Source organism: Gadus chalcogrammus, chromosome 13 (genome assembly GCF_026213295.1).
Source record: "Gadus chalcogrammus isolate NIFS_2021 chromosome 13, NIFS_Gcha_1.0, whole genome shotgun sequence".
NCBI classification, from domain to species: Eukaryota; Metazoa; Chordata; class Actinopteri; order Gadiformes; family Gadidae; genus Gadus; species Gadus chalcogrammus.
In genome coordinates this window covers 2,707,299-2,732,010 of record NC_079424.1, presented here as the reverse complement: position 1 = coordinate 2,732,010, position 24,712 = coordinate 2,707,299, and the positions used below count along the sequence as shown (strand labels likewise).

General features: G+C 46.2%; 3 protein-coding genes across 3 annotated transcripts in view; all 3 read left to right on the top strand.

Annotated features, from left to right (window-relative positions):
* The window catches only part of LOC130401846 (cysteine and glycine-rich protein 1-like), a 4,504-nt gene extending 2,281 nt beyond the window's left edge, over positions 1-2,223 (top strand). The window contains exons 3-6 of the mRNA XM_056605846.1: positions 1-59; positions 379-508; positions 944-1,037; positions 1,283-2,223. The exon at positions 1-59 is cut by the window's left edge and continues 110 nt beyond it. Of these exons, the coding sequence (XP_056461821.1) occupies positions 1-59; positions 379-508; positions 944-1,037; positions 1,283-1,359 (360 nt within the window). The 3' untranslated portion in view covers positions 1,360-2,223. The remainder of the gene's footprint in view (positions 60-378; positions 509-943; positions 1,038-1,282) is intronic.
* Positions 2,224-6,825: 4,602 nt separating this feature from the next.
* On the top strand, positions 6,826-12,634 carry LOC130402182 (troponin I, slow skeletal muscle-like). The gene is made up of 5 exons (XM_056606314.1): positions 6,826-6,916; positions 7,359-7,490; positions 8,327-8,416; positions 9,093-9,269; positions 11,688-12,634. The coding sequence occupies exons 1-5, from the start codon at positions 6,908-6,910 to the stop codon at positions 11,781-11,783; spliced, it is 504 nt and encodes a 167-aa protein (XP_056462289.1). The 5' UTR covers positions 6,826-6,907; the 3' UTR covers positions 11,784-12,634.
* Positions 12,635-14,072: 1,438 nt separating this feature from the next.
* On the top strand, positions 14,073-24,440 carry tnnt2b (troponin T type 2b (cardiac)). Its single transcript, XM_056606407.1, has 12 exons — positions 14,073-14,101; positions 14,390-14,400; positions 17,348-17,374; positions 17,479-17,497; positions 17,580-17,643; positions 18,208-18,324; positions 18,653-18,730; positions 18,994-19,092; positions 20,081-20,193; positions 21,184-21,274; positions 21,968-22,008; positions 24,012-24,440. The coding sequence occupies exons 1-12, from the start codon at positions 14,073-14,075 to the stop codon at positions 24,046-24,048; spliced, it is 726 nt and encodes a 241-aa protein (XP_056462382.1). The 3' UTR covers positions 24,049-24,440.
* Positions 24,441-24,712: the final 272 nt, after the last annotated feature.

Below are 24,712 nucleotides of genomic sequence, written 5' to 3'. Positions count from 1 at the left end.
GGCGGAGCCGGGACCCTGAGCACGGACCGCGGGGAGCACCTCGGGATCAAGCACGAAGCGTAGGCAACACAGCGCCGCCAACCAGACATTAGTAATGGATCGATGGAAGGGCAGATGGATCTATTCATCCACACACTCACCCATCCATCGATTAATCCATCATCTCACGCAACAATCATCCATCCATCCATCCCGTCACACACTCACCCGTCCATCAATCATCCATCAACTCACCCACTCACCTGTCCATCAATCACCCATCCATCAACTCACCACCCACTCACCTGTCCATCAATCCTCCATCAACTCACCCACCCACCTGTCCATCCACACACACACTCACCCATACTCCTACCCCCCCCCCCCCCCCCCTTACAGCCCAGCTGCCCACCAGCCCACCAACAACCCCAACGACTCCAAGTTTGCCCAGAACCTGCCGGGCTCTGACGTGTGTCCGCGCTGCAGCAAGACGGTCTACGCCGCCGAGAAGGTCATCGCGGGGGGCAACGTAAGAGGAGTCACCTGACCTTGCAGCGCCCAGGATGGAGGGTTATGAGGGGAGGGGAGAGGGGGTTACGTAAGGTTAAGGTAGAGGAAAGGGGAGTTTAGGAAAGGCAAGGTTAAGGTAAGGTAAGGAAAGGCTAAGGTAAGGTTTAGGTGAGGTAAGGAAAGGATAGGGGTAAGGTTACGGTTAGGTACCGAAGGTAAAGTGAGGTGAGGTTAAGATTACGGTTAAAGTTAAGGTTATGGTTATGGTTAATGTTAAGGTTAATGTTGTGGTTAAGGTAAAACGATTAGATACCACAAGATCATAAGCCACCCCTACTGGTAATAAATCCTTTGAATGAAAACGTTTTGGAGCTGGGTGAGAATGAAGGAAAGAACCAGTGGTGGTTAGCCATTGACATCTGTCTCTAACCCAAATCACTCCTCCCGCATCCAGTCCTGGCATAAAGCCTGCTTCCGCTGTGCCAAATGTGGCAAGGGGCTGGAGTCCACCACCGTGGCCGACAAAGATGGAGAGATCTACTGCAAAGGTCTGTTCACTATAGTGCTCAAGACGGAACACTTTTTGTGAAATGACAGTGAAAAATGAACGCAGTCTCACAGCGTTGCCAGTTTTCTATCTTTCTATCTATCTTTCTATCTTTCTATCGCTCTATCTCTCTATTTCTCTATCTACAGTATATATCGCTCTATCTCTCTATCTCTCTATCTCTCTATCTCTATCATAGTGTCCAACGTATTGTGTCATAACCTCTTCTCTGTCTGGATTACCCAGCATGCTACGGGAAGAACTTTGGCCCCAAGGGATTTGGGTTCGGCCAGGGGGCCGGTGCTCTGGCGTACGCCCAGTGAAGAGGCGTCGGCCCCCAGCACCCCAGCACCCCAGCACCCCAGCACCCCAGCACCCAGCACCCAGCACCCAGCACCCAGCACCCCAGCACCCTCTACGGGGAGCCCTCTGCCGCTAGCTGCAGCTCCCTCGGTCCGTTGCCGTGGACGGGAGCGTAGGACCCCCAGGAGTGACGGCACCCAGCTGTTGGTATCGTGGGCTCTGAGCTTAACGCGCGAACCGCTTGACAGTTTGAGCCTCACTCCCAGACATACGCTCTGCATTTTTCCTTCTCTTTTTGCTCTTGGGATAAAAAATGAAGGTGTAATAATTTCAAATAAAAAAAAAGATTAATTTGAGCAGCAATAAACTTCACACAAAAGCTACACTAATGTTAGATGTGTATTTTTCCTTTTCTTTGAAACGTGGCTCCGGTCTAAGGGAGATGGATGTTATTTCCGTGGCTGTGCGGTCATGTCTACTAGGTACGCTACTCCTCGATGACATCATCTAAACATCTCTCACCTAACGTCTCGCTTTTAACAAATACGGCCAGCTTTGGAAGCCGGCCAGCGGGGTCTGCTGGAAGGCAGTTGTGTGTTTGGCTGTGGACGAACCATTGTGTGGAAGTCGCATCAACAACAAAAGCTCAAAATAGGGCCTCATGGAATAAACAACGCATATCCAAGTCTTCTTCTGATTACTTCAAACCACTTCAAACTTGCCTGAACACTCTGCTCAATTGTGTGGCTTTATAGCAACAAAGAAGCAACAAGAGGTGTACTCTATGTTCACATAAACAATATCATAAATTACGTAGGACATGTGCGATATCTTTAAATGTATTCAATGTCTATGAACTGTTCCTGGAACTTGTATCATAATTCCTAACTATTTTGAAGTCATCCACTAGGTGGTGCAATAGACACTTTTTCTGCAAGGTCGATTCATTTGCACCAACGGTGGAAAGAGTATGATGACACTATAAAATCCTGCGTTAACATAAGCAGTCTATGGCATTAACTTATATACATATATATATATATATATATATACATACAGATAAAATATAAAAATAGACTGATTAGTAGCAAAATTGGAAATGGAATGACTAGAAGGGGATCTAATGTAGTACCTACTGTATTCTGTGTGTATTGTATTGTAATATGATGGAAGGGTAGTGAACAGTGCTGTTGTGGGAGTCTAGTATCGTAATGTATTGTGTAGCACTATACTACATTATTGAGTCTATTGTTGTGTGTTGTAAGGCGAGGGCCTCTCCTATAAATAAGACAGGGGCTCGGGTTTCCCAGACGTTGGGTTTGCTTGTTAATCCTGCTGGCGTATTGTCAGAAGAATGTTAATCAGACCCACGCAAACAACGTGGCCAATCACAGCCAATCATGGCCCACTATCAACCAGCCCAATCAAATATCAGACCAATCAGGGCCCACCGTCAACCAGCCCATTCACAAATTAGACTAATCACAGCCCTGGATTAACCAGCCCGGTCACAAATCAGACAAATCACGGGCCACAATCACAGCCGGTCACAAATCGGACCAATCACGGGCCACCATTAACCCGCCACGTCACAAATCAGACCAATCACAGTCCCCGATCAGCCAGTCTGGTCACAAATCACACCAATTACAGCCCACCGTCAACCAGCTCACCTTTAACTACAACCACAACTGGACTGCCTCTGCCTGTCGGGTTGCTTCTATATCTGTCTCTCTGCCTGTGAGGGTGCCTGTTTGTCTGCCTGTCTTTCTTACTGTCTTACTGTTTGTCTTGTGCCTTCCTGCCTGCCTGCCTGTCTGTCTGTCAAGCCGACCTGTTTATCTTTTTGTCTCTCTGCCCCGATGATAAACTATTTCACTGGTTTACTTTAGAGTTAGGGTTCAGCTGTTTCAGGGATTCAAATCTATGCTAGAGAGAATGGGTTTCATTGTGTCACACTTTCAGCTGTTGGTTTTGAAACGGTTGAGCTGACGAGAGAAAGGCAGAGAAAGGCCGAGAGTGAAAGAGATGAGGGACACAGATGGATAAGGTAAGATAGCGTGCAGGGTGTCAACGTGTGTCTGAATGATTGACTTACAGCCATTCTTTGGATAAAAGGGTCTGTTAAACGCCCTTAATGTAATCATAGAGGATGGGAAAATGTAGTGTCCTATGCAGCACAAGTACAGGTTAGTAATAAAAGACAGACAGACATACATCTACCATACCAGCTACAGAAGCGAACGGGAAGAATGTAAATAGAAGCATTGACAGTCGAGAAGGAAGAGACGGTTTGGGAGCGATGGCAGTGAACCCTCAGGAGAATAGTGTTGGATCTGATATCACAGAGGAGACGGCCGTCAAACCCTGAAGATAGTCTATCCGTCCCTGGGGGGGGAGTCCAGACCTGAATCAGGGGCTTACCTCCAGCCTGCAGGCTTCTTCTCCCCTCCTCATATGGGTCCCGGTGGGGGCCAGTGAGAAGGCAGGGTTTACGCGCTAACGACGTGGTGGCTCGTAGCTAGAGATAGAGATGCACACACACACACACACACACGCACACACGCACGCACGCACACGCGCACACACGCACGTGCGCACGCACGCACGCAATGACACACAGGCCTTGTGTTTTTATATGGAGAGGGGTTAGTCACAATGGAACAAGACAGGGCGAAGCTACAATGACTGCTGCATGCTGCTGTCCCTGTCTGTCTCACTGTCTGTGTGTCGGTCTGTCTATCTATCTGTCAGCCTGCATATCTTCCTGTCTGTCTGTCAGCCCTTCTGTCTGCCTGTCGGCCTGTCAGTCTGTCTGTCTGTCTGTCTGTCTGTCTGTCAGCCCTTCTGTCTGCCTGTCTTTCTGCCTGTCGGTCTGTCTGTCTGTCTGTGTCTGCCTATTGATGTTTCTGCATGTCTGTCAGTGTGTGTGTGTGTGTCTGTCTCTCTGTGTGACTGCTTGTGTGTGTGTGTGTGTGTGTGTGTGTGTGTGTGTGTGTGTGTGTGTGTGTGTGTGTGTGTGTGTGTGTGTGTGTGTGTGTTTGTCTCAGACTATGGCATCAGGATGGAGCCGGCGGTGATTGTGTTTAACGAGCCGAGTCCAGCTGTAGAAGAAGGTTATGGAGAGCATGAACATGGATAGGTTGAGACTGGGCGTTAATCCCTGACTGCATCCCCAGCATAGCCTGGGGTTAGAGACATAAACCACGAGAGAGAGAGAGAGAGAGAGAGAGAGAGAGAGAGAGAGAGAGAGAGAGAGAGAGAGAGAGAGAGAGAGAGAGAGAGAGAGAGAGAGACCTCTTTTATTAGGGAAACCTCTAATCAAAGACCACTCCTCTCTCCCCTGTGTGTGTGTGTGTGTGTGTGTGTGTGTGTGTGTGTGTGTGTGTGTGTGTGTGTGTGTGTGTGTGTGTGTGTGTGTGTGTGTGTGTGTGTGTGTGTGTGTGAGTCAGAGATAAAGACTGTGGGGGGCTCTCCTCTCCATCACTGTGTGCTATTTGCTTCTACAGAACAGACCGTGGAAGGTAGAAGGTAGGTGTCTGCTTAAGATTCTTCCAATCAATACGAATTCAGTTACATCCAAATCAGCATATTGAAGTTAACTGGGCAATATACATTTTTAAAGGATATATTTAATTTATTATTTATTATTAATGTACTTCGGAACCACCTTAAAATCGTAAATGTATACATTTTAAGCTAAGTACCAAGGGGCCTTCTTTCATGTCATTTTAATACGATCCATGTTGAAATATAAAAAGTCTCCTTTTTGCTTTTTATCTCCTAACTTACATGTTCAGTTTAACTGTATGGAGGAGTTTGAAACTAGTCTTAACCACCTGTCCAAACTTTGAAAATCAATGTAACATTCATCATTAAGTAAAAAACTAAACAGTGTATAACTGAACTGTGCTGAGTTCCTGGGTTAACCATTTAATTGCACATGTGCCGACTAGTAATACTCGATTTAATAACGTTTTTTGTGTTTAAACTACCAGCAATTCAACCAAAGTAAACAAAGCCTTATCAAAGATTAGATAACTCATTTCCAGGGATATAGAAGACTGAGCCAGGATCCTATTTGCGTCTGCTCTCTTTATAGCTGGGGAGCGCCCAAAGAAGGCTGCTTCTGTTATCTAGCTAGCATAGCAGGGCCTTGTCTGCCCCCCCTACCCACCCCCTTTGGTCTGCTATCAGCTGTCCCCTCGTGGCCCCTGGACCAAAGTAGGGGCTGGGGGGGGGGGGGGGCAGTGACACAATGATACCCCCCCCCGGAGGGCCTGCTGGCGGTGGCGAGGGAGGCTGACACCACAAACACCCCTGCATGCACGCAGGCACGCACACACACACACACACGCAGGCACACACACACACGCACGTACGCACACACACTCACACGTACGCACACACACACACAAACACAACGCACAAACAAATACACACACACACAGACACACGACAACAGCGGCCAAGGAAGTCAAGTTCCCTGGGTGTTGTTGCTGGCCCAGACAACAACAACAACAACAACAACAACAACAACAACAACACTCTGCTCATCTCTGAAAGGTTCTGAGATTAACTGAACTGTGTGTTACTGGGATCAATGGTATTTGGACTCTGGTGTCCCACTCTGGAATGGTTTGTTCCTCGACCCAGGAACTGTGTAACTCCCAGTCCAAAGGTTCTTGGTTTGAATCCCAATGTCTACCTGTGGTTTAGATGCTCCAACCGCCACCTGCTCATGAACAAACGTACGTCTAAAAGTCCCGGTCGTTGGGCTTCAGATAAACCCACCTGCCAAACAGTTGACCCTGACAGCATTGGTATTAGACTCTCCTAACACTTGAACCCTGGAAAGTGTGACCTCTCACGAAGTCCATTGAGTGAGAGAGAGTGAGCGTTGAGTGAGAGACAGTGAGCTCTGAGTGAGAGAGAGTGAGCGTTGATTGAGAGAGAGCGCAGAGGGTGGAGGAGAACTGAGAGATGCTTAGACGAGGAATTCCAGAGGGCCCTGGAGTAAAACCTCTAAAGCCGTTATTCCTGTCTTCTAGGGAGAATCAGAATAGCCAAGATGCCTGCGCAAGGGTAAGTGTATGGAGTTTCTAAGTTTACTCTCCGTGATTAGCGTCCGAACATGTGTCTGTATATCTATAGAACCGCAGATTATGGGTGTCAATGCATTGGGAACAACTGTTGGAAGCAAATGTTTGATTTTGCTTTGAGCATCAGTTTCAATCTGCTCAAGTATTTTATTTTTCGCATCATTTTCATTAATTATACGTTTTATCTTTGTTTTACATGTAACATGTTACCATTTGCAGACTTGAGGTAAGACAAAGGCATGAGTATACATCGCTAAATTTGTGAGACCGTGATGCTAAGATTGGTAATGTATACATATATGTATATGTATACATGTAAGTATGCATAACGTATATGTTATATATGTTATACATATAACATAATCGATTATATGTATATGTTATATGTATATATTTTCTATATTTACAACACTGTTTGTTTTTTCTTTCATAGAGAAAACCCAAAATATCAGCATCTCGCAAGCTCATGCTTAAGGTAGGATTAGAAACATTTAATCTACGATCCAGTAGCAGAGATTTTAGAGCAGTAGGAAGGACCCAGGAAACATTCAGGATTTCCTAGTTCCTTTCTCGTGCTCTAGAATGTTCTACCTGTGTTGATAACGAGTATTCTATACTTGTTTTTTTTATTATCAACAAGTGTAGTACACTTGTTTCTCGAACATTCCAGAGCACTAGTGGAACCCAAGGACACTAAAGAACCAGGAAATACTGTGTTTCGTGGTTCCCTTTTAGTGCTCTAGAAACAGGTGTAGAAGACACACAATGAATGAAGAGCCCTACATCTCCATCACGACTATACCTGAGCGATGTTCCTCAGAGGATGATGATGATGATGATGATTTTGATGATGATGATGATGATGATGATGATGACGACGACGACGACGACGAGGTCCTCTGCCCTCTCTTCTCCAGAGCATGATGGTTGCCAGGGCAACAGAGGAGCTGGAGCAGGAGTTGGAGGAGAAGGAGGAGGAGAAGACAAAGTACCTGGAGGAGAAATCGCCGCCCCTTCAGACCGGAAGCATGTCTCTGGAGGACCTGCAGGTGAGCGACCGCACGCATCCACGCACCTTTTCAATCTGAAGCAGACTGCTGCTTATTCATGAGAAATACATCTGTATTGTATGTTTTTATATAATAATAATAATGGATTGAATTTATGTAGCGCTTTTCTAGACACTCAAAGACGCTTTACAGAGAAGGGGGGACCTCAATAACAACCATCAGTGTGTAGCACCCACTTTGGTGATGCACGGCAGCCAATCTGCGCCAGAACGCTCACCACACACAAGCTTGAGGTGGAGAGTGAGGGAACTAATGAGTCAGCCAATTATACAGGAGGATGATTAGGGGCCAGATTGAATGAGCCTGGGTGGGCCAGGACACCGGGGAAACCCCTACTCTTTGCGACAAGTGCCCTGGGATCTTTTATGACCTCAGTAAGTCAAGACCTCGGTTTTACGTCTCCTCCGAAGGACGATGTTAATTAGTCCTTTATCAGATGCTGTTATCCAAAGAAATTCCCACAAAATTCCAGCATCATGTCATTAATGATCAGGTATTGCTCCAAACCACGGATTGGAGCAAGAAGCCCCTAACCCCTATCTTTTCTGGGATCTTCCGGCCAGCCTGTTAAGGTGACCTGCTAGGCTGGCCGGTAGAACCCAGAACCCAGAACCTTTCATCTGGGAGACAAACCCCCTAGCCACTAGGCTAACCTGCCCTACCCTATCTTGAAATAACGTTCAGGTATTAGGTACTTTCACAACAATGAAAGCATTCATCCAAAAGTGTAAGACAAGTTAAACAACGAGAGTAAGGGTGCAGTGAAACGTGTTGAACATGGTGTCCCTTGCATGCTTTGCTTCCTCTTGCGACAGGCACTGTGCCAGGAGATCCACTCCAAAATCACTGTGGTGGACGAGGAACGCTACAACATCGAAGCAAAGGTCATGCACAACAGCAGAGAGGTAAGAGAAGAGGCTATATCCCTGAAGAACAGCCCATCAGAGAGACACCACCTCTGGGCTGAACTGAAGCTGTACATGTAGACACATGGGGTAGAAGACCGAAGGCTCTATGTAATACTCATATGGGTAGTGGGTCTGTGAGGGTATTTTTCATCTGCTAGAAGCAAGTACATGCCCACACACGCACACACGCACACGCACGCACATACACATACACACACACACACACACACACACACACACACACACACACACACACACACACACACACACACACACACACACGCAGACGCAGACGCAGACACACACACACACACACACACACACACACACACACACACACACAAACAGACACATACACAGACTCACACACACACAGACACACAGAAACACACACACACACGCACACAATACACCTGAAAGCTTCGAGCTCTAAATCAGTCTAATTGCTACAGTGTGTGTATGTGTGTGGGTGTGTGTGTGTGCGAGTGTGTGTGCGTGTGCGTGTGTGTCTATCGGCAACTCCCAAGAACAATAAATATTTTATTGCATACAAATGAGTGTGCAATAGTGGACGGCTGTAATATTAACTAAAATGGTGGCATCATAAAAAGTATAGGAGCAGATGACCGCATGTGTCCGTCTGACCGTCCCGTCCCGTCCCCCGTCCCCCCAGATCAAAGACCTGAACATCAAGGTGCTGGACCTGAGGGGTAAGTTCAAACGGCCCGACCTGCGGCGGGTGAGGGTCTCTGCGGACGCCATCCTGCGCTCCCTTCTGGGCTCCAAACACAAGGTGTCCCTGGACCTGAGGGGCAACCTCAAGTCCGTCAAGAAGGAGGACACCGAGAAGGTAGGGGGGAAAGGGGTCATACGGTAGACGCCAGAGTATTAAAGGTAACAGGGTAGACGCCAGAGTATTAAAGGTAACAGGGTGGACGCCAGAGTATTAAAGGTAACAGGGTAGACGCCAGAGTATTAAAGGTAACAGGGTAGACGCCAGAGTATTAAAGGTAACAGGGTAGACGCCAGAGTATTAAAGGTAACAGGGTAGACGCCAGAGTATTAAAGGTAACAGGGTAGACGCCAGAGTATTAAAGGTAACAGGGTAGACGCCAGAGTATTAAAGGTAACAGGGTAGACGCCAGAGTATTAAAGGTAACAGGGTAGACGCCAGAGTATTAAAGGTAACAGGGTAGACGCCAGAGTATTAAAGGTAACAGGGTAGACGCCAGAGTATTAAAGGTAGATGCCAGAGTATTACAGTTATTTATTGATTTAGGTTTAATTTGAATAGGGACTGATAAAAAAAAAAACATAGATAAGTGTGAAACAGTCATCTGATGTATGCATCATAGTGTTTTTTGCCAAAGCTAATTCACAACACTTAAAAATGATAATACAGATTAACATGATTAAAAATAGGAAAATGAAAAAGGAAGTGAGATAAGTGGACGAGAAAATAAGACAGATACAGAGAGAGCGGTGAAAACTAAATATGAGAGCAAGATTGTTGCTGAATTAGCCTCAATTTTGTGTTTCTTTTGAATGTGAAAAATGTAGTGAGACGTTTCAAGTGGTCTGGCAGAGAGTTCCATAACTTTTTCCCTTTAATTGAAAAGGCAGTTTGAGCAAAATATGTTCTGCGGAAGGGGATACTACAAATGTTAATACGTTAGACGCCGAAATATTACATTGAGAACATAGAGGCCGGAATATTACAGTTTATACAGTAGATGCCAGAAGACGTCACAATATTAGTTATTATTGTAAACACCAGAACATTACAGTTCAACAAGTAGAAGCCAGAATATCACAATTAGCTATGGAGGCGTTAAAAATGTAAACTTAACTCGAAACTTCACACCAGAAAAGTAGGCCTATTACAGTTAAAACGGTAGAAACCCGAATCTATTACAGTTAATACGATAGACACCAGAATATTATACAGTAGAGGGCAGATTATTACAGTTAATACGGTAGAAAACAGGTGATAGGGTAATGCGTCCAGCCGATGTGATAAAGCATTGTGTATACATTGTTATATGGGCTATAAGGAAGAAACCTGTTCACCCTTACAGTGAATTATACAGTGGACGTCCACAGCCAACTGTGTTTGAGGAGGGAAGGTCCGACAAGTTTTACAATGCGCTTCTCTGTGTGTACATGGATCAGATAGTAACAGGCTATCATATAAGCCACAGGTGAAGCTGTAAAGACATCGAGTCATAAAAGTCTCTGTCCGACGTTACGTAGAGTTCACTGAAGGTTCAATAGAGCGTCAAAAATGATATTAAATTAATAAGAAAAAAAACGTTGCTCCGTCGCCACATCAAGGGGCCATCCAATCACAGCAGATCTTTGATGTCGTATTTAATCGAGTTATGAACTACAATCACTGATATGGTGTGGTAAATACCTAGAGCGTATGAGCCAATGTCATGATCGAGGCACTGATACAGGATAGGGGTCCTCTTCCCTGTGCAGCTCAACTGGTGAGCAAGGCACCTGCTAGGAAAATATGTTAGGGGGTTGATTCCCAAGAGGGCCTCCCATATTCTAATGGTATTAATGGTATCGTTTAACACTATTGATAAAACACTATCGATAAAATGTGTCTAATATCAAAACGATTATGATAATATGATAATATAATGTGTGATAATGAAACATTTATCATGAAATAAAAGATAATATATATAATATAAAACAATCTGTGTGAGTGTATGCTTGTGTGTGTGTGTGTGTGTGTGTGTGTTTCAGCATTTGTGCGTTGAGTGTAGGTGTGGTCCCCCCTATGTGTTTGGTTATTTGTGTGTGTGTCTGTGGGTATGTGTGGTTCCCAATGTGCGTGTGGTTCTGTGTGTGTACTTCCTCATGTTTGTGTGGTTCTGTGTTTGTACTTCCTCATGTTTGAATGGTTCTGTGTGTTTGTGTGTTGTTCCGTGTGTGTGTGTGTGTGGTTCTGTGTGTGCGGTTCCTCCTTTGTGTGTGGTTCCTTATGTGTGTGTGGTTCTGTGTGTATGGTTCCTTGTATGTGTGTGGTTCTGTGTGCGTGTGTGTGTGGTTCTGTGTGTGTGTGTGTGTGTGTGTGTGTGTGTGTGTGTGTGTGTGTGTGTGTGTGTGTGTGTGTGTGTGTGTGTGTGTGTGGTCCCGGGCATGTATGATTCCTCATATGTGTGGTGGGGCACTGTGTGTGTGCGGTTCCACATGCATGTGTGGTTCTGTGTGTGTGCGGTTTCTCATACGTGTCCGTGTGTGTGTGCTCCAGGAGAAGACAGCGGAGGTTGGCGACTGGAGGAAGAACGTCGAGGCCATGTCAGGCATGGAGGGCAGGAAGAAGATGTTCGACGCAGCCAACCAGTGAATGACATAACTCAACGGTCAGGGCACGCCCGGACTGGTTCGGTCGGTAACCATGGAGCTCAATCAATCTTTGTGTGGCACGGCCCTCTTTCAAAGTCTCAAAGATCCAAAGTCTCAAAGTCTCAAAGTGAATCCTGTGCTCTGTGTTTTTCTACAGAAGCATTAACGTCTGGGTTTCCTCCCCAGGCAAACTTATCCTACTGTTTAATTTCCACGCATAGTCAATAAAAAAATTCTAAATGTATATTTTATTGTAACATGCCTTTTTGTTTCTCCTACCCGTGTCTTGGTGTGTGTAAGCTTAATATTAAAGTCGATATCTATCTATATTCTCTAAATACTGCATCAGAACTTGGCTGATAGTTCAGGATGTTAGCCGTGATTTAACTGATGACATACAGGGCAAAACAGCATCACCTTATTGTGTTGGTTAACCTGCCTGATACAGTAAAAATATAGCATAAAGCACTTTGTTTATAAATGGACTTACATTTTATGTTTCAAATGGAAGAAAGATAGAAGGTGAAAACAGAAATTCAGAAATGCAAAGCCAGCATGGAAAGATGTATACACTAGGGGGCAGTATTTCAGTATAATCCGGTCGGGCCTAACAACAACGGGTCGTTTTGGGGCCAACGATCTTTCATTCCTGAAAGACCAACACAAATGGCATACACCGTCCATTACTACGTCTGTGTCGCCTTCCACAAAACACCATTGTCTTAGGAGTTCAACAATTACAACATAAGTCGACAAGAAGCGACTGCAAGTCCGAATTCTGTTGATCTTTGTTTGAATGAAATAAAATACAACAAATGCTTGGTTTTGTGCTTGATGAGCAGCCTAGAGCTATCGAGTCAAACCATTGACTTCCTATTCTGCACTCAGTATTAAAAAAAAACATTAAAAAAACAGCTATAAAACCTGCATTGTGAATCAGGTCAACGCAGGCCTCCACCGCTCTGGGCTTTGGAACTCATATCTGAAACTCACAGCGCATAAAAAGTCGGAAGATGTTTTCGGATCTTTAAAGTGAAAACAATGTAATTGACAGTGCACGCCAATAAACCATACAACGCGGCGAGGCTCTGACGGAGTTGAAAGCCTTTATCTCACACCCACACACACTTAACCATAAAAGCCCTGTCAAACTCTCGCTTTTTTAACGATGGAGCTAACGTTGCCTTCTAGGTAAGGCTGGGCTCGGTTGCAAAGGGTGCAGTCGAGCAGGTTGCTTCTTGCCCCATGGCAGGGGCCGTCGCATATGAGCCGAGACAGTTATTAGGTAGGGAGCCATTGGAAAGGGTGTGCGGTCTTGAATTACCCTTTCACTCGGCCTATTCTCTCTCTCTCTCTCTCTCTCTCTCTCTCTCTCTCTCTCTCTCTCTCTCTCTCTCTCTCTCTCTCTCTCTCTCTCTCTCTCTCTCTCTCTCTCTCTCTCTCTCTCTCTCTCTCTCTCTCTCTCTCTCTCTCTCTCTCTCTCTCTCTCTCTCTCAGAGAGCCAGAGATCCTCAATGGGAGCCAGTGTTGTCTTAGGTTTGTGATGCTTGGCCCGTGATGATTATTAGTGTATTTAAAGAGTTATGCAAAACAGACAAATACGCCAGAATTTATTCTTTCTTCGATTGCACAATTTATTCTTATCTGCTTTAGTGACAGTTGTGTGGAGTTTCTATCCAAAGGGAACGTGCATGTGTGTGTTTGTGCGTGCCAACCTGTATGTGTGTTTGTGTGCATGTGCGTGTGTGTGTGTGCACTCGCGTGTGTGTGTGTGTGTACTGCACACGCTGTGCATCCCATACACGGTGTGAGCCGATGCACCAGTGCACGTGCTCACCTGAACCTATCTTTAACCCGTTCCCTACGTCTGTCCGGGGAGCGGGGGAACCTTAACCCTTTTTGTTCCTCTAATCCCCGGCTCGTCGTGGTCCAGAGTCTGTCCTGTAAAAATAGACCCCCTATAGTCCACGTCCAGGGGGACGTCTCGGTCTCCATGTCCCCTCTAGTGCCAGCCGCCATCTGTTTGCAGGTATGTGCCCACCCCATTGTAAACATGTCCAGCTTACCACCATGTGATCCACCTCTGGTTTAAAAGCTTACAGCAGCCGCTCAACCGGGGCCCAAACTTATTGCCCCATTGAGTCTCTGCATCCAGGGCGCATCACACCCACTGGTAAGGCTCGGGGCAGTTCAGCACTCCGTTGTACGGTGCATGTGTCGGGGGTGCTGATGGTGTTATTGTTATTTATTTGATTTTGATGTTGTAGTTCTTCTGACATAGACCGCCATCATGTCTGACACTGAGGACATGGCCCGCGAGTGAGTACCTTGAATCTTTCTCGACCGTGTATGTTTAGAATACTGCCAATAGGTTTTATAGATACGGATAAAAAGAACTAGCTAATAGGCATGATACAATATAAGAGTCTGGTTGACCTAACAATTGTTAGTGCTTGGCACTTGGTTCTATGAACATCCTTACTGTACCCACAGAGATATATTGTTTCTCTTTCTTCTGACAAATGTACTTAATGCAAGTCTGCTAAGCGCCTAAATATAAATGTGAATGTAAATATAATAATACTTGAATCTGCTGTCTTCTTACAGGGACGAACAAGGTAAGTCCATTTTGGGAATTGATGGATGAAATACATATTCACAGTTGACACAGGCATTGAGTTCAGCACAGTCTGTGGTCTTGGTTTGCATTCTGTCCATGGAAACATGCAAATAAGATGCATATTTTTGAATGTTATATTAATGCAGTGTCAATTTGTATACAAGGCTGTGTTTGCATGAATTTGCTTCTATGCACTTTACAACCAATGCTGATATTCGACTCATTATAATGCATGTGGTCAGACATTTTAAGATATTATTGGCGGTATGAAGGCTACAATATATATATATATATATATATATATATATATATATATACATTAAATATATAATTATTATTTTAAACATATATATATAAACATATATATGCTTAATATATAGCTTTGTATGACTATATAGGCCTATATCAAATATAAATGCTGAATATATAGGCTTCTTAATATGCTGCTTTGTCATTGACTTACAACAATAATATAAAATTGTGATAATACAAAAAAAATCCTTCATATACATATTTAATGGTTAATATGTCATAAACAACCCTTGTCCAACCCTAGACAGAGGATAATTATTCTTTGAGCTTTGGCCTCAAAAGGCCAGCGTAGGCCAAACGTAATTTACATTTTTCCTCCCTGAGTAGGCCTACATTCTTGAACTCGAGGTGTATTCTCCCTGTGATCGCTCCACCGGAGGCGCCATTCACCTCTGAGGTGCATCGGGTTTCACGGACGAATAGGACTATTATCCGTCCTTCCTCCCCCCTGCTTTGTGTGCGTTTTCCGCTGGGGTCGCGGTTCAGCGTGGTAGAGCTCTGAATCAAAGCGGCACCTGTCTGCCTGCGCGTACTAGAGTTCGTCCAACAGCCCGATATAGGTCAGTCTGTTCCCACCAGAGTACCTCCGGGAAGCCAGTGAGACCAGAAAGGTGTATTACTGTTGGGGAGTTTTAAAGTGATTCAAATTCAGGTTGCGCTACCCTTTCTAGTACAGAGAGGAGCGGAGAAGAGGCCTGCAGTGTGATCCTGGTCTATTGACACCAGAGAGCAATGCACTGGCCAGAACTCGCACTCAAAGGATCACATTCTTTGAAACTGAAATCTGTAGAAACACGCTGAGTAGGAACTGGAAGTTTATAAATAACACACGCTAATCAATCACATATTTCAATGTGTCAATGACAAGGTAGCAGGAACCAATGCTTCATTGAATTAGTGGAAATGGTCCGCATTATATTCACTCTTTGTTTAAATATTGTTAGGGAACATTGTTCAAAGCATTCTTAATTACTTATTAATAGTAATAATTATTATTATTACTATTATTATTAATAATTATTACTTGGTATTACAATACTATTGCAACACTATATACAATTTAGTTAATTACATTACGAATTTTTTTTTACATCATGATTGTTTATACGTACGTAAAACAACCTTTGTGGATGCATATAATGCTGGCCGACCAAAAACACCAAACGGCACTCATCTGCAATCCTGCATTACATTGAGTGATGCGTGTCTCGTATTTACCTGCTCTCTCTGACCTCTGCTGACCCTGAATGCTTGCTTTGCACAGAAGAGGAGGAGGAGGTGGAGGAGGAGATGGTGGAGGAGGAGGAGGAGGAGGAGGAGGAGGAGAGGGGGGAGGAAGCGTTTGTAGATGAGATGGCAGAAGAGGTAGAAGGTAGTTGCGCTTACGCTAACAACTTTCTGCATGTCAAAATAAGTGAAAATGCTTGAACTGCTGCTGCAGCTGTGTTTGTGATTGAGTAACGTCTCACTGCTCATCCGTGTGTCGATAATATCAATGAACATTGATAATCCATTCATAATACTGTGTATGGATTATTAGATTATGTAACGTATGCCAAATGTAGTCATATGACACAATAAGCAGTGATTCAAGTCTGTTTAAGAGCAATAGAAAATGTCAGGCTCTCTAGGAAGAAGAAAACATCAGTCTAAAAAATATCAGTGATATATAAAAATCATACAGTTGTACATACACCACAAAACAAACAAGGCCGCCAGCTACACACCTATGCACACACACTTAAACTTCTTTATATAATCATCCAGGGAAATCTGAACTAACTGACGAAATCACACACAACAGAATGCATATATGTAATCCCAGACAGGAAAACTCACAATGGTAAGCTTTGGGCGCGTTAATACCGTGTTTAGAAAACAAACAGGCTGGCTCCGTCTCGGGGACAGCTCTGCTTGTTCCTCCTTGAAACTGGCAGGGAGCCAGGAGGAACCCAGCCAAGGTAAGGGCCCCACCCTAATGCCCGGGCCACACCTCTGAGGGCCCCATTGTTGAGAGCCAACACCTCATCCACCGTCACTATCTGTGTGGCCCCTGGGTCACCGACATGCCCTCGTACGTTTGAACTACGGCCCCATCGAGTCGGTCTCAAGTTGTGCAATCATGAGACGACATTAGTCCCTGCTAGACAAATAATAGAACGTTGTCACGCACCGAGGCGTTATCCATGTTCATGTTCACAATCTGGAGGGAGAATAAATAACTCTGGCCGATTAAGACTAAGTTGTGCTGAACTTCAAAAAGCACATACTACTGCGGCTACTGCGGTACTTAGCTCATACCTAAACAAGAAATGACTGACAAAACAACACAGCCAAGCAACCACAGATGCATGTTTACTGCGGTGTGTTGCTGGTACAACATGCTGTTTGTCTACATATTGGTGGCCACAGCTGTACCATTGTAAAGGCAGAGCGAGTTTAAACCCGTGTGTCTTAGGTAGGACAACTTCACAAGACAGACGATGGATGAAAAAATACACTTACATTAACATAAAGCATATTCTCTCGACTTCTGGCACTTCAATACTTACAATATAAATCAGCAAGAACCAACAAGAGCTAATATGCTCAACAGTACCTAATATACTTACCGATAACTTTCTTTTCATCAGATGCTGGTGAGGAGCAAGAAGAAGGAGGTATGGAGAGATGGATAAAAAAAATGCATCGATATAATTGTTATTCCATCGTTCACCACTGAACTTAACCCATGTTCTGTTTCTCTGCCTGTCTCTGCTCACAGAGGAGACCCGGCCCAAGAAGTAAGTACCCTACGAAGCCTCTGTTTCCTGTGAGGAGTCTCCGCTGAAGGAGGGCGTATTCCCATGTGTCCCTCTACTCCAGACCAGGCTTCGTTCCGGGCCTTGCAGCTCCAAAGATCCCAGACGGGGAGAAGGTGGACTTCGACGTGAGCCGCCACACTCCACCTCACCGTAGTTGTGCCACAGCTGTAGGGCTTTGGCTTTCAGTATGATAGCATTTGATTTACTGATTCGTCTATATTTAGCTCTGGTGGATGTACTGTGTGGAACAGTACTATTGTTGTGGACTTTGAAACGTGATACGTTTACTGTCACTATTTGTAGTAATATCAAATCACACTGAATTATGTTTTTATGACTCATACGGCTACGGAAGGTATTCTTTGGAAGTCTTAAGGGCTGATTATGGTCCCACGTTCACGCCACGCAAAGGGGTTACGGACCCGTTATGTCCTTGCAGACCCTCCTTGAGTCCACCGCAAGGGCCTGACGTGCGCCTCCCAAAAATTGTAACCTTCCACCGCGGCAACGCAGCAGCCAGGGGCTGTGATTGGTCCGCTCACTAAAGGCCGACGCAGAACCATTACGATTCACGACTGCGTCGAAGCGTCTGCGCGGTCATTGCGTTGCGAGTACGTGGAACCATAATCAGCCCTTTAGTCGCTGTGGATGACAAGGTTACTGATGTGTGGTTCTGGGCCTGACTGCAGGACATCCACCGCAAGCGCATGGAGAAGGACCTGAACGAGCTGCAGACGCTGATCGGGGCGCACTTCGAGGGCCGCAAGAAGGAAGAGGAGGAGCTGCAGGGGCTCACAGACCGCATCGTGAGACCTCCTCTGTGATTACCAGCGCTTGCTTGGTTTGGATTATGTATTCTTAGACCCGTTTCTGGTTTTACTAGTGATTGCCTCGTTTTAACTCTTAGAAATCCGGTCTTTCATTCGATCTGTATCTGAATTATATATGTATGTCAATGATGGCACCCATTGCATTCCTGAACATCCCTGGAAGGAGGGATCCCCACTCTGCCGTCCTTCTCCAGATTACCTCCTTGGGTCAGGGGGGTGTCATAAACATATGGCCTGTGGAGACCTTTGAGACCCTACCTGTGATTAAGGGCTATACAAAATACAATTTCATTTAATCGATCAGGACAAGCGGCGTTCGGAGCGAGCGGAACAGCTGAAGGTCCGAGCCGAGCGGGAGAAGGAGCGTCAGAACAAAATGGCGGTGAGTGTCGTCAACCGATTCACACGCCGCTGCCTGCGCTGTGACCTTCATCTCAGACGCTGTCCAGACACGCTGGGGTGACTGAGCTGTTCGCTCACCGTGCCCAGAGACTGGTTAGTCACCGTGCCCAGAGCCTGGCTAGTCAATGTGCCCGGAGAGTGGTTAGTCACATGGTTAAGGCTTAAGATTCCCCAGAAGGGTGACAGTTCCCTGGATTCATGCCCCATGGTTCCCGTGACAAACACCCTCTTTGTTGTCCCCAGGAGGAGAGAACGAGGAAGGAGGAAGAGGAGGCCAAGAAAAAGGCGGCGGATGACGACAAAAAGAAGAAGATCCTGGGCAGCCTCAACTTGGGATACAAGGTGAACCCGTCGGCCACTTTCCCGCCAACGCAGGCGGCGCAATCGCGCCGTCACCAAGACGACGCAAGTGTTCACGTTATTCATCACAGAGATGAGTCAGCCTCATCTCAATCAGTCTCAGCGAGACCGCATATCTCACGCGCTAATGCACTTCGACAGAATTTCGAGAGATACTTAGTGAGTAAGCAGGGTTTGGATTAGGAGAATCTTGCGCAACGATGCCTGCAGGGAGTCTGCTGACAGCAGAGAGGTCAAAGCCAGACGACTAGGGGTCTAACACCCAAAACCACGACGCACCCACAGCCCGCCCCGGCAGAACCCGTAGACAAAACAATCGCTAGCGCGCTTGTTGGTATTGTAATTTCCTTACAGCCGATTGGCTGACGTCAGAAGGGAGGGACTCAAACCTTGCCCTGGAATTGTCAGTGGGAGAGATCTAAACACCCACCCAGACACCACCCACCGATACACCACCCACCCAGACACACAAATACGGTATTACCGAATTCTTACGTCAACTGTTTAAAATTGAACACACTAGATGGAGTTTCCCTGGTGCACATACCCCTTGTGTTACACACACTCCACTCTGAGCACCGAGAGAAACAGGAGCCTGCTGACACACACACAAAGACACACACAGACATAAAGGCTTGCACACGCACACACACCCAAACAGCACGCAGAACCCACACACACAAAAAGAAACACACACACACACACATGCGCACGCAAACACACAAAGACACGCACACACACACACGGGCGCACACACTCACACACACACATGCACACATGCATGTACAGACGCACACGCACACTCGAACACACAAAGACACTGACACACATATACACAACGCACGCACAGGCAAACACAAAAAGAACACACACACACTCGCAGGTAACCCATAACCCCTCTCCAGTCTCTTGACCTCTGACCCCTGCGTTGACCTCCGACCCCGGCCTTTGTCTCTGTCCTGACCCTCAGACCCAGAACAAGGGCAGCACCAAACGGCCCACGGAGCGCGAGAAGAAGAAGAAGATCCTGAGCGACCGGAGAAAGGAGCTCAGCATCGACCACCTGAAGGAGGACCGACTCAGGTGACCCCCCACGGAGACGCTAACCGCTAAGCTAACCGCTAAGCTAACCGATCAGCCACTCGTTTTCACTCGCTTTTGCTTCATGACAAGGTTGGAGGGGGCGTGCACTCTAAGCCGCAGGGGGGGATTTCTGGAGAGGAAGCTAGCATTTCTGTTTTTATGAATATAATGGTTTTGTAGTTGTGAGAAAGACTCAGGGAATCTCTGGAATGGCTGAGAAGGGCACCTGAGGACAGGTCACAAACTCAACAAAACAGGTTACCACAGACCGCAGCCGACAACACAATTAGAGTGAGAGAGAGAGAGAGAGAGAGAGAGAGAGAGAGAGAGAGAGAGAGAGAGAGAGAGAGAGAGAGAGAGAGAGAGAGAGAGAGAGAGCTACACAGAGAGAGAGAGGATACAGAGACAGAGACAGAGACAGAGAGAGAATGTTACACAACAGAACCCAGGAGGTGGATTTTGGAATATTGAGGAATAACGCTCGGGCCGTATTCACGAATCACCGAGTCAGATGACTGTGGGCTAAACAATAGGTGACTCTAATGTAACATTCATCGCAACTGTTGGGCACATTTTGTATTTATTTTGTTAAGCCAGCCCCTGTGCCATTGGTTCGAGGGAAGAGCTCTAATTTGACAGTAATTCGCTAGAAGCGGATTAGTGATTCGTCACCTGGTTGAAGAAGCGCTTGTCGCAATCTCTTGACGTGCTTCGTTGTCACGGGGTCATCCCTGGGGTGTCGCCGTGACAACGAAGGATGGCACGAGTTGAAGCACGGCACGAGATGAGTTACGATAAACTACTCAATGGCCAGGTGTGGCACGTCACAAGGGACGGGAGATTCATGGTGTTGTTTATTTTCAAATCTCTCTTGACGACACTCAAAATACGTACCTGAAAGCACCTTCAATGCTGTCAGGTACTGGTATTTAGGCTCTCTGACCTCTGACCTCTGACCTCCACGGTCCCCCCGTCCCCCCCCTCCCCCAGGGAGAAGGCTGAGGAGCTGTGGGAGTGGATGCACCAGCTGGAGGCGGAGAAGTTTGACCTCCAGTATAAATTCTCCCGGCAGAAGTATGAGGTAACGGCTGAGGATTGATTGACACTCCGGATGGGAAATCCCGTGCCCTGCACACACACGGCTTTGGCTAATAGGTGCTCACAAAATGGATGATGGATAGCAGAAGCCATGCGTTACTCTGACAATTAGATCGATGCACATACATTCACACACATGCACGCACGCACACACACACACACACACACACACACACACACACACGCACACGCACGCACCAGCCAATGTGCACAAACACACACATAGGTAAAGCACATTATTAATCAAGAGGAAGATATATTGCAGCTGGCATTGAACTACAGATCCATCTACACTAATGAATTAATGAATACACACTGCATAGACATGATAAATCAGATAGAAGATGACATGTGCATGGCATTTTAACTAGAGAACCATCGCAAACACACAAACACTATTAATTTTAGAGATCATACACATTCTGAGATTTGCATCAGGGATCCATGTACACACACACTCACACTCACACAACAAAGCATGAGCAAAAATACACTCGACCAAGTACATGCATGCTTGCACAAAAATAAACCATATCGCACCACATATTTCTCTCACCCCCTCTCCAACCCTGAAACCCTTCCTAACCCTTTCTCCTTCCCTCACCCTCTTTCCTTCCCTCTACAACACACCCTCTCTCTCTATTTCTCACCCTTTCTCCCTCTCTCTCTCCCTCAGGTGACCGTTCTGAGAAACAGAGTCAGTGACCATCAAAAAGTGTAAGTGTATTTCATCTCACACACACACACACACACACACACACACACACACACACACACACACACACACACACACACACACACACACACACACACACACACACACACACACACACACACACACGACAATGACAATGACAATCAAAGTGATGATTGTCATAATCACAGCATAGAGGTATAACATGTGACCCGTCGTGGATTGGCCCAGATGTAAAAAGTGAATGTTGAGGTACAGATAGAAACCCAGCCCGCGGGAGCACTTCAGTCCCCCTCCTGCCAGGGAACACAGACCACTATGATAGCCCCTTATCCCCATACATCAACTTACACACAGAAGAGGATCACCCTGCTATTGAACAACCACAGACCCCCCCCCCCCCTCCCACAGACAGCCCCTCGTACGGAGGAGGGGAGGTGGTGGGGTCACAGGAGGGGGCCAGCTGTTGTCGGCGTTGGCGATATGAAGGCAGCTATTTCCTGATGATCCCCCAGAGAACCACGGCCTGGCTGCTGCAAACGGTGGCAGGGAGACAGACCGCCGGTATCTAAGGGATCAGCAGGAGGGTACAGACCCGGGCACGCCCCCCTAGGATGTACACAGGGCGGGGGGGGGGGGGGGGGGAAGGAAGGCGTGACGGATGAGGGTGGGGTACAACAACAGCTGAGAGCTCCATAAACAACAAGGTGATGTCAGGCTGGAGCGATGCAGCCCAGAGAGAGAGAGAGAGAGAGAGAGAGAGAGAGAGAGAGAGAGAGAGAGAGAGAGAGGGGGAGAGAGACGGAGAGAGAGAGAGAGAGAGAGAGAGAGAGAGAGAGAGAGAGAGAGAGCTGAGAGCTGAGAGCTGAGAGAGAGAGAGAGAGAGAGAGACAGAGACAGAGACAGAGACAGAGAGAGAGAGAGAGAGAGGGAGAGAGAGAGAGAGAGAAAGAGAGAGAGAGAGAGAGAGGGAGGGAGAGAGAGAGCGAGAGAGGGGGGAGAAAGAGAGAGAGAGCGAGAGAGGGGGGAGAAAGAGAGAGAGAGAGAGAGAGAGAGAGGGAGAGAGAGAGCGAGAGAGGGGGGAGAAAGAGAGAGAGAGCGAGAGAGGGGGGAGAAAGAGAGAGAGAGAGAGAGAGAGAGAGAGAGAGAGAGAGAGAGAGAGAGAGAGAGAGACTGAGAGAGAGAGAGGGATACGGAGAGAGAGAGAGAGGGAGAGGGAGAGAGAGAGAGAGAGAGGGAGGGAGACGGAGACGGAGAGGGAGAGGGAGAGAGAGGGGGAGGGTGAGAGAGAGAGAGAGAGGGAGGGAGACGGAGAGGGAGAGGGAGAGGGAGACGGAGAGGGAGAGGGAGAGAGAGAGAAGGTAAGAGAGAAAGTGGGAGAGAGAAAGAAGAGAAGAGAGGGAGAGAGAGAGAAACCGAGAGAGGAAGAAAGAAGAGAGAAAGAGAGAGAAGAGAAGGAGAGTGTGGTAGAGGAAAAGAGAGAATAAGAAGAGGGAGAGACATAAGTCCCTGCAGAGCCTCAGAGATTTACGGTATGCAGGCTGTCCACTCTGGTGTTACACTCACTGAGATCAGAGCGTTCACCCTGTTAATAAGGTTCAACTGCTGTGCGTCTTCAATTTCACAAAGTTCAGTCAGGCGATATTATTAAGTAACACAGTAATGATCTAAAAAAGAATCTGGAATGATTACAAACTCATTGCCGCTCAGAGCATAATGAGTGATCTAAGAAGGATAAAATGGTGAGATAACATCTGGGAAACAATATGCAAATAATGCTACAAAGATTAATTTATTCTACTAGAAATTTGCTACATAAACTTGGTGTATTATTTTACCACTGCACAAATTACTATAATGCTTTAAGGATATTAAATTATACATTTGTTTGTAAAGAACTAAAACATAGGTTATTAATTACTAATTGTAGTAGCATTAGCCTTGTTTAACTCTAATAATAGCATTTTATATTTAGGCTGTTTTAAACGTTGACATTAATGAAGTTCATCCTTTCTTTTATTTCCAGTACAAAGGGAAGTCGAAGCAAAGGCTTGAGGAAATGATGTCGCACTTCTCCAGGACAAACCGTGGGGGGCCTCACAGCCTTTAATAGGTCCATGCTCACAGCTCAGCCGACGCACGGACACCCTGCTCCCACAATAAAAGTACCTGGCCAGGACCCTTGATCCTAAAACCAATGTGACAAACAAGAACGCTATGGGAGGGGCATCGAGAGATCCGAACAGATCCCTTCTAGAGATAAATGTGACAGCTAATGACTATAATTACTAATTATAGTCATCAGTTTGGCAAATCCTCATTATTCCGAGGATCTGTACAACTGATGACTATAATTAGTAAAAAAAAGAGCGTACTGTAGCCTAATATACTGTAATTGTGAAGCGGTGTGTGTGTGTGTGTGTGTGTGTGTGTGTGTGTGTGTGTGTGTGTGTGCGCAGAGAGAATTAAAGGTGAATCAAAACCAAACCGTTGTGGTTCTGACTGTATCGTAAAACCTCTTCCCTTTTGCCTTCTGTGGGAAGAATGCGCTGATTCAAAGGTTTCATGCGACCACACCTCCATAACGACACCAGCTGCGCCGCTCAGAACCCGATGATGAAGTTTGGCTGCCAACGGCAGAGACGCGCTTTCAGGTGGTTGACAGAATCGTGGCAGGCTACGGATCATTAAGGCATTATTACGCTAAGGGTGAAATAGATAAAATGC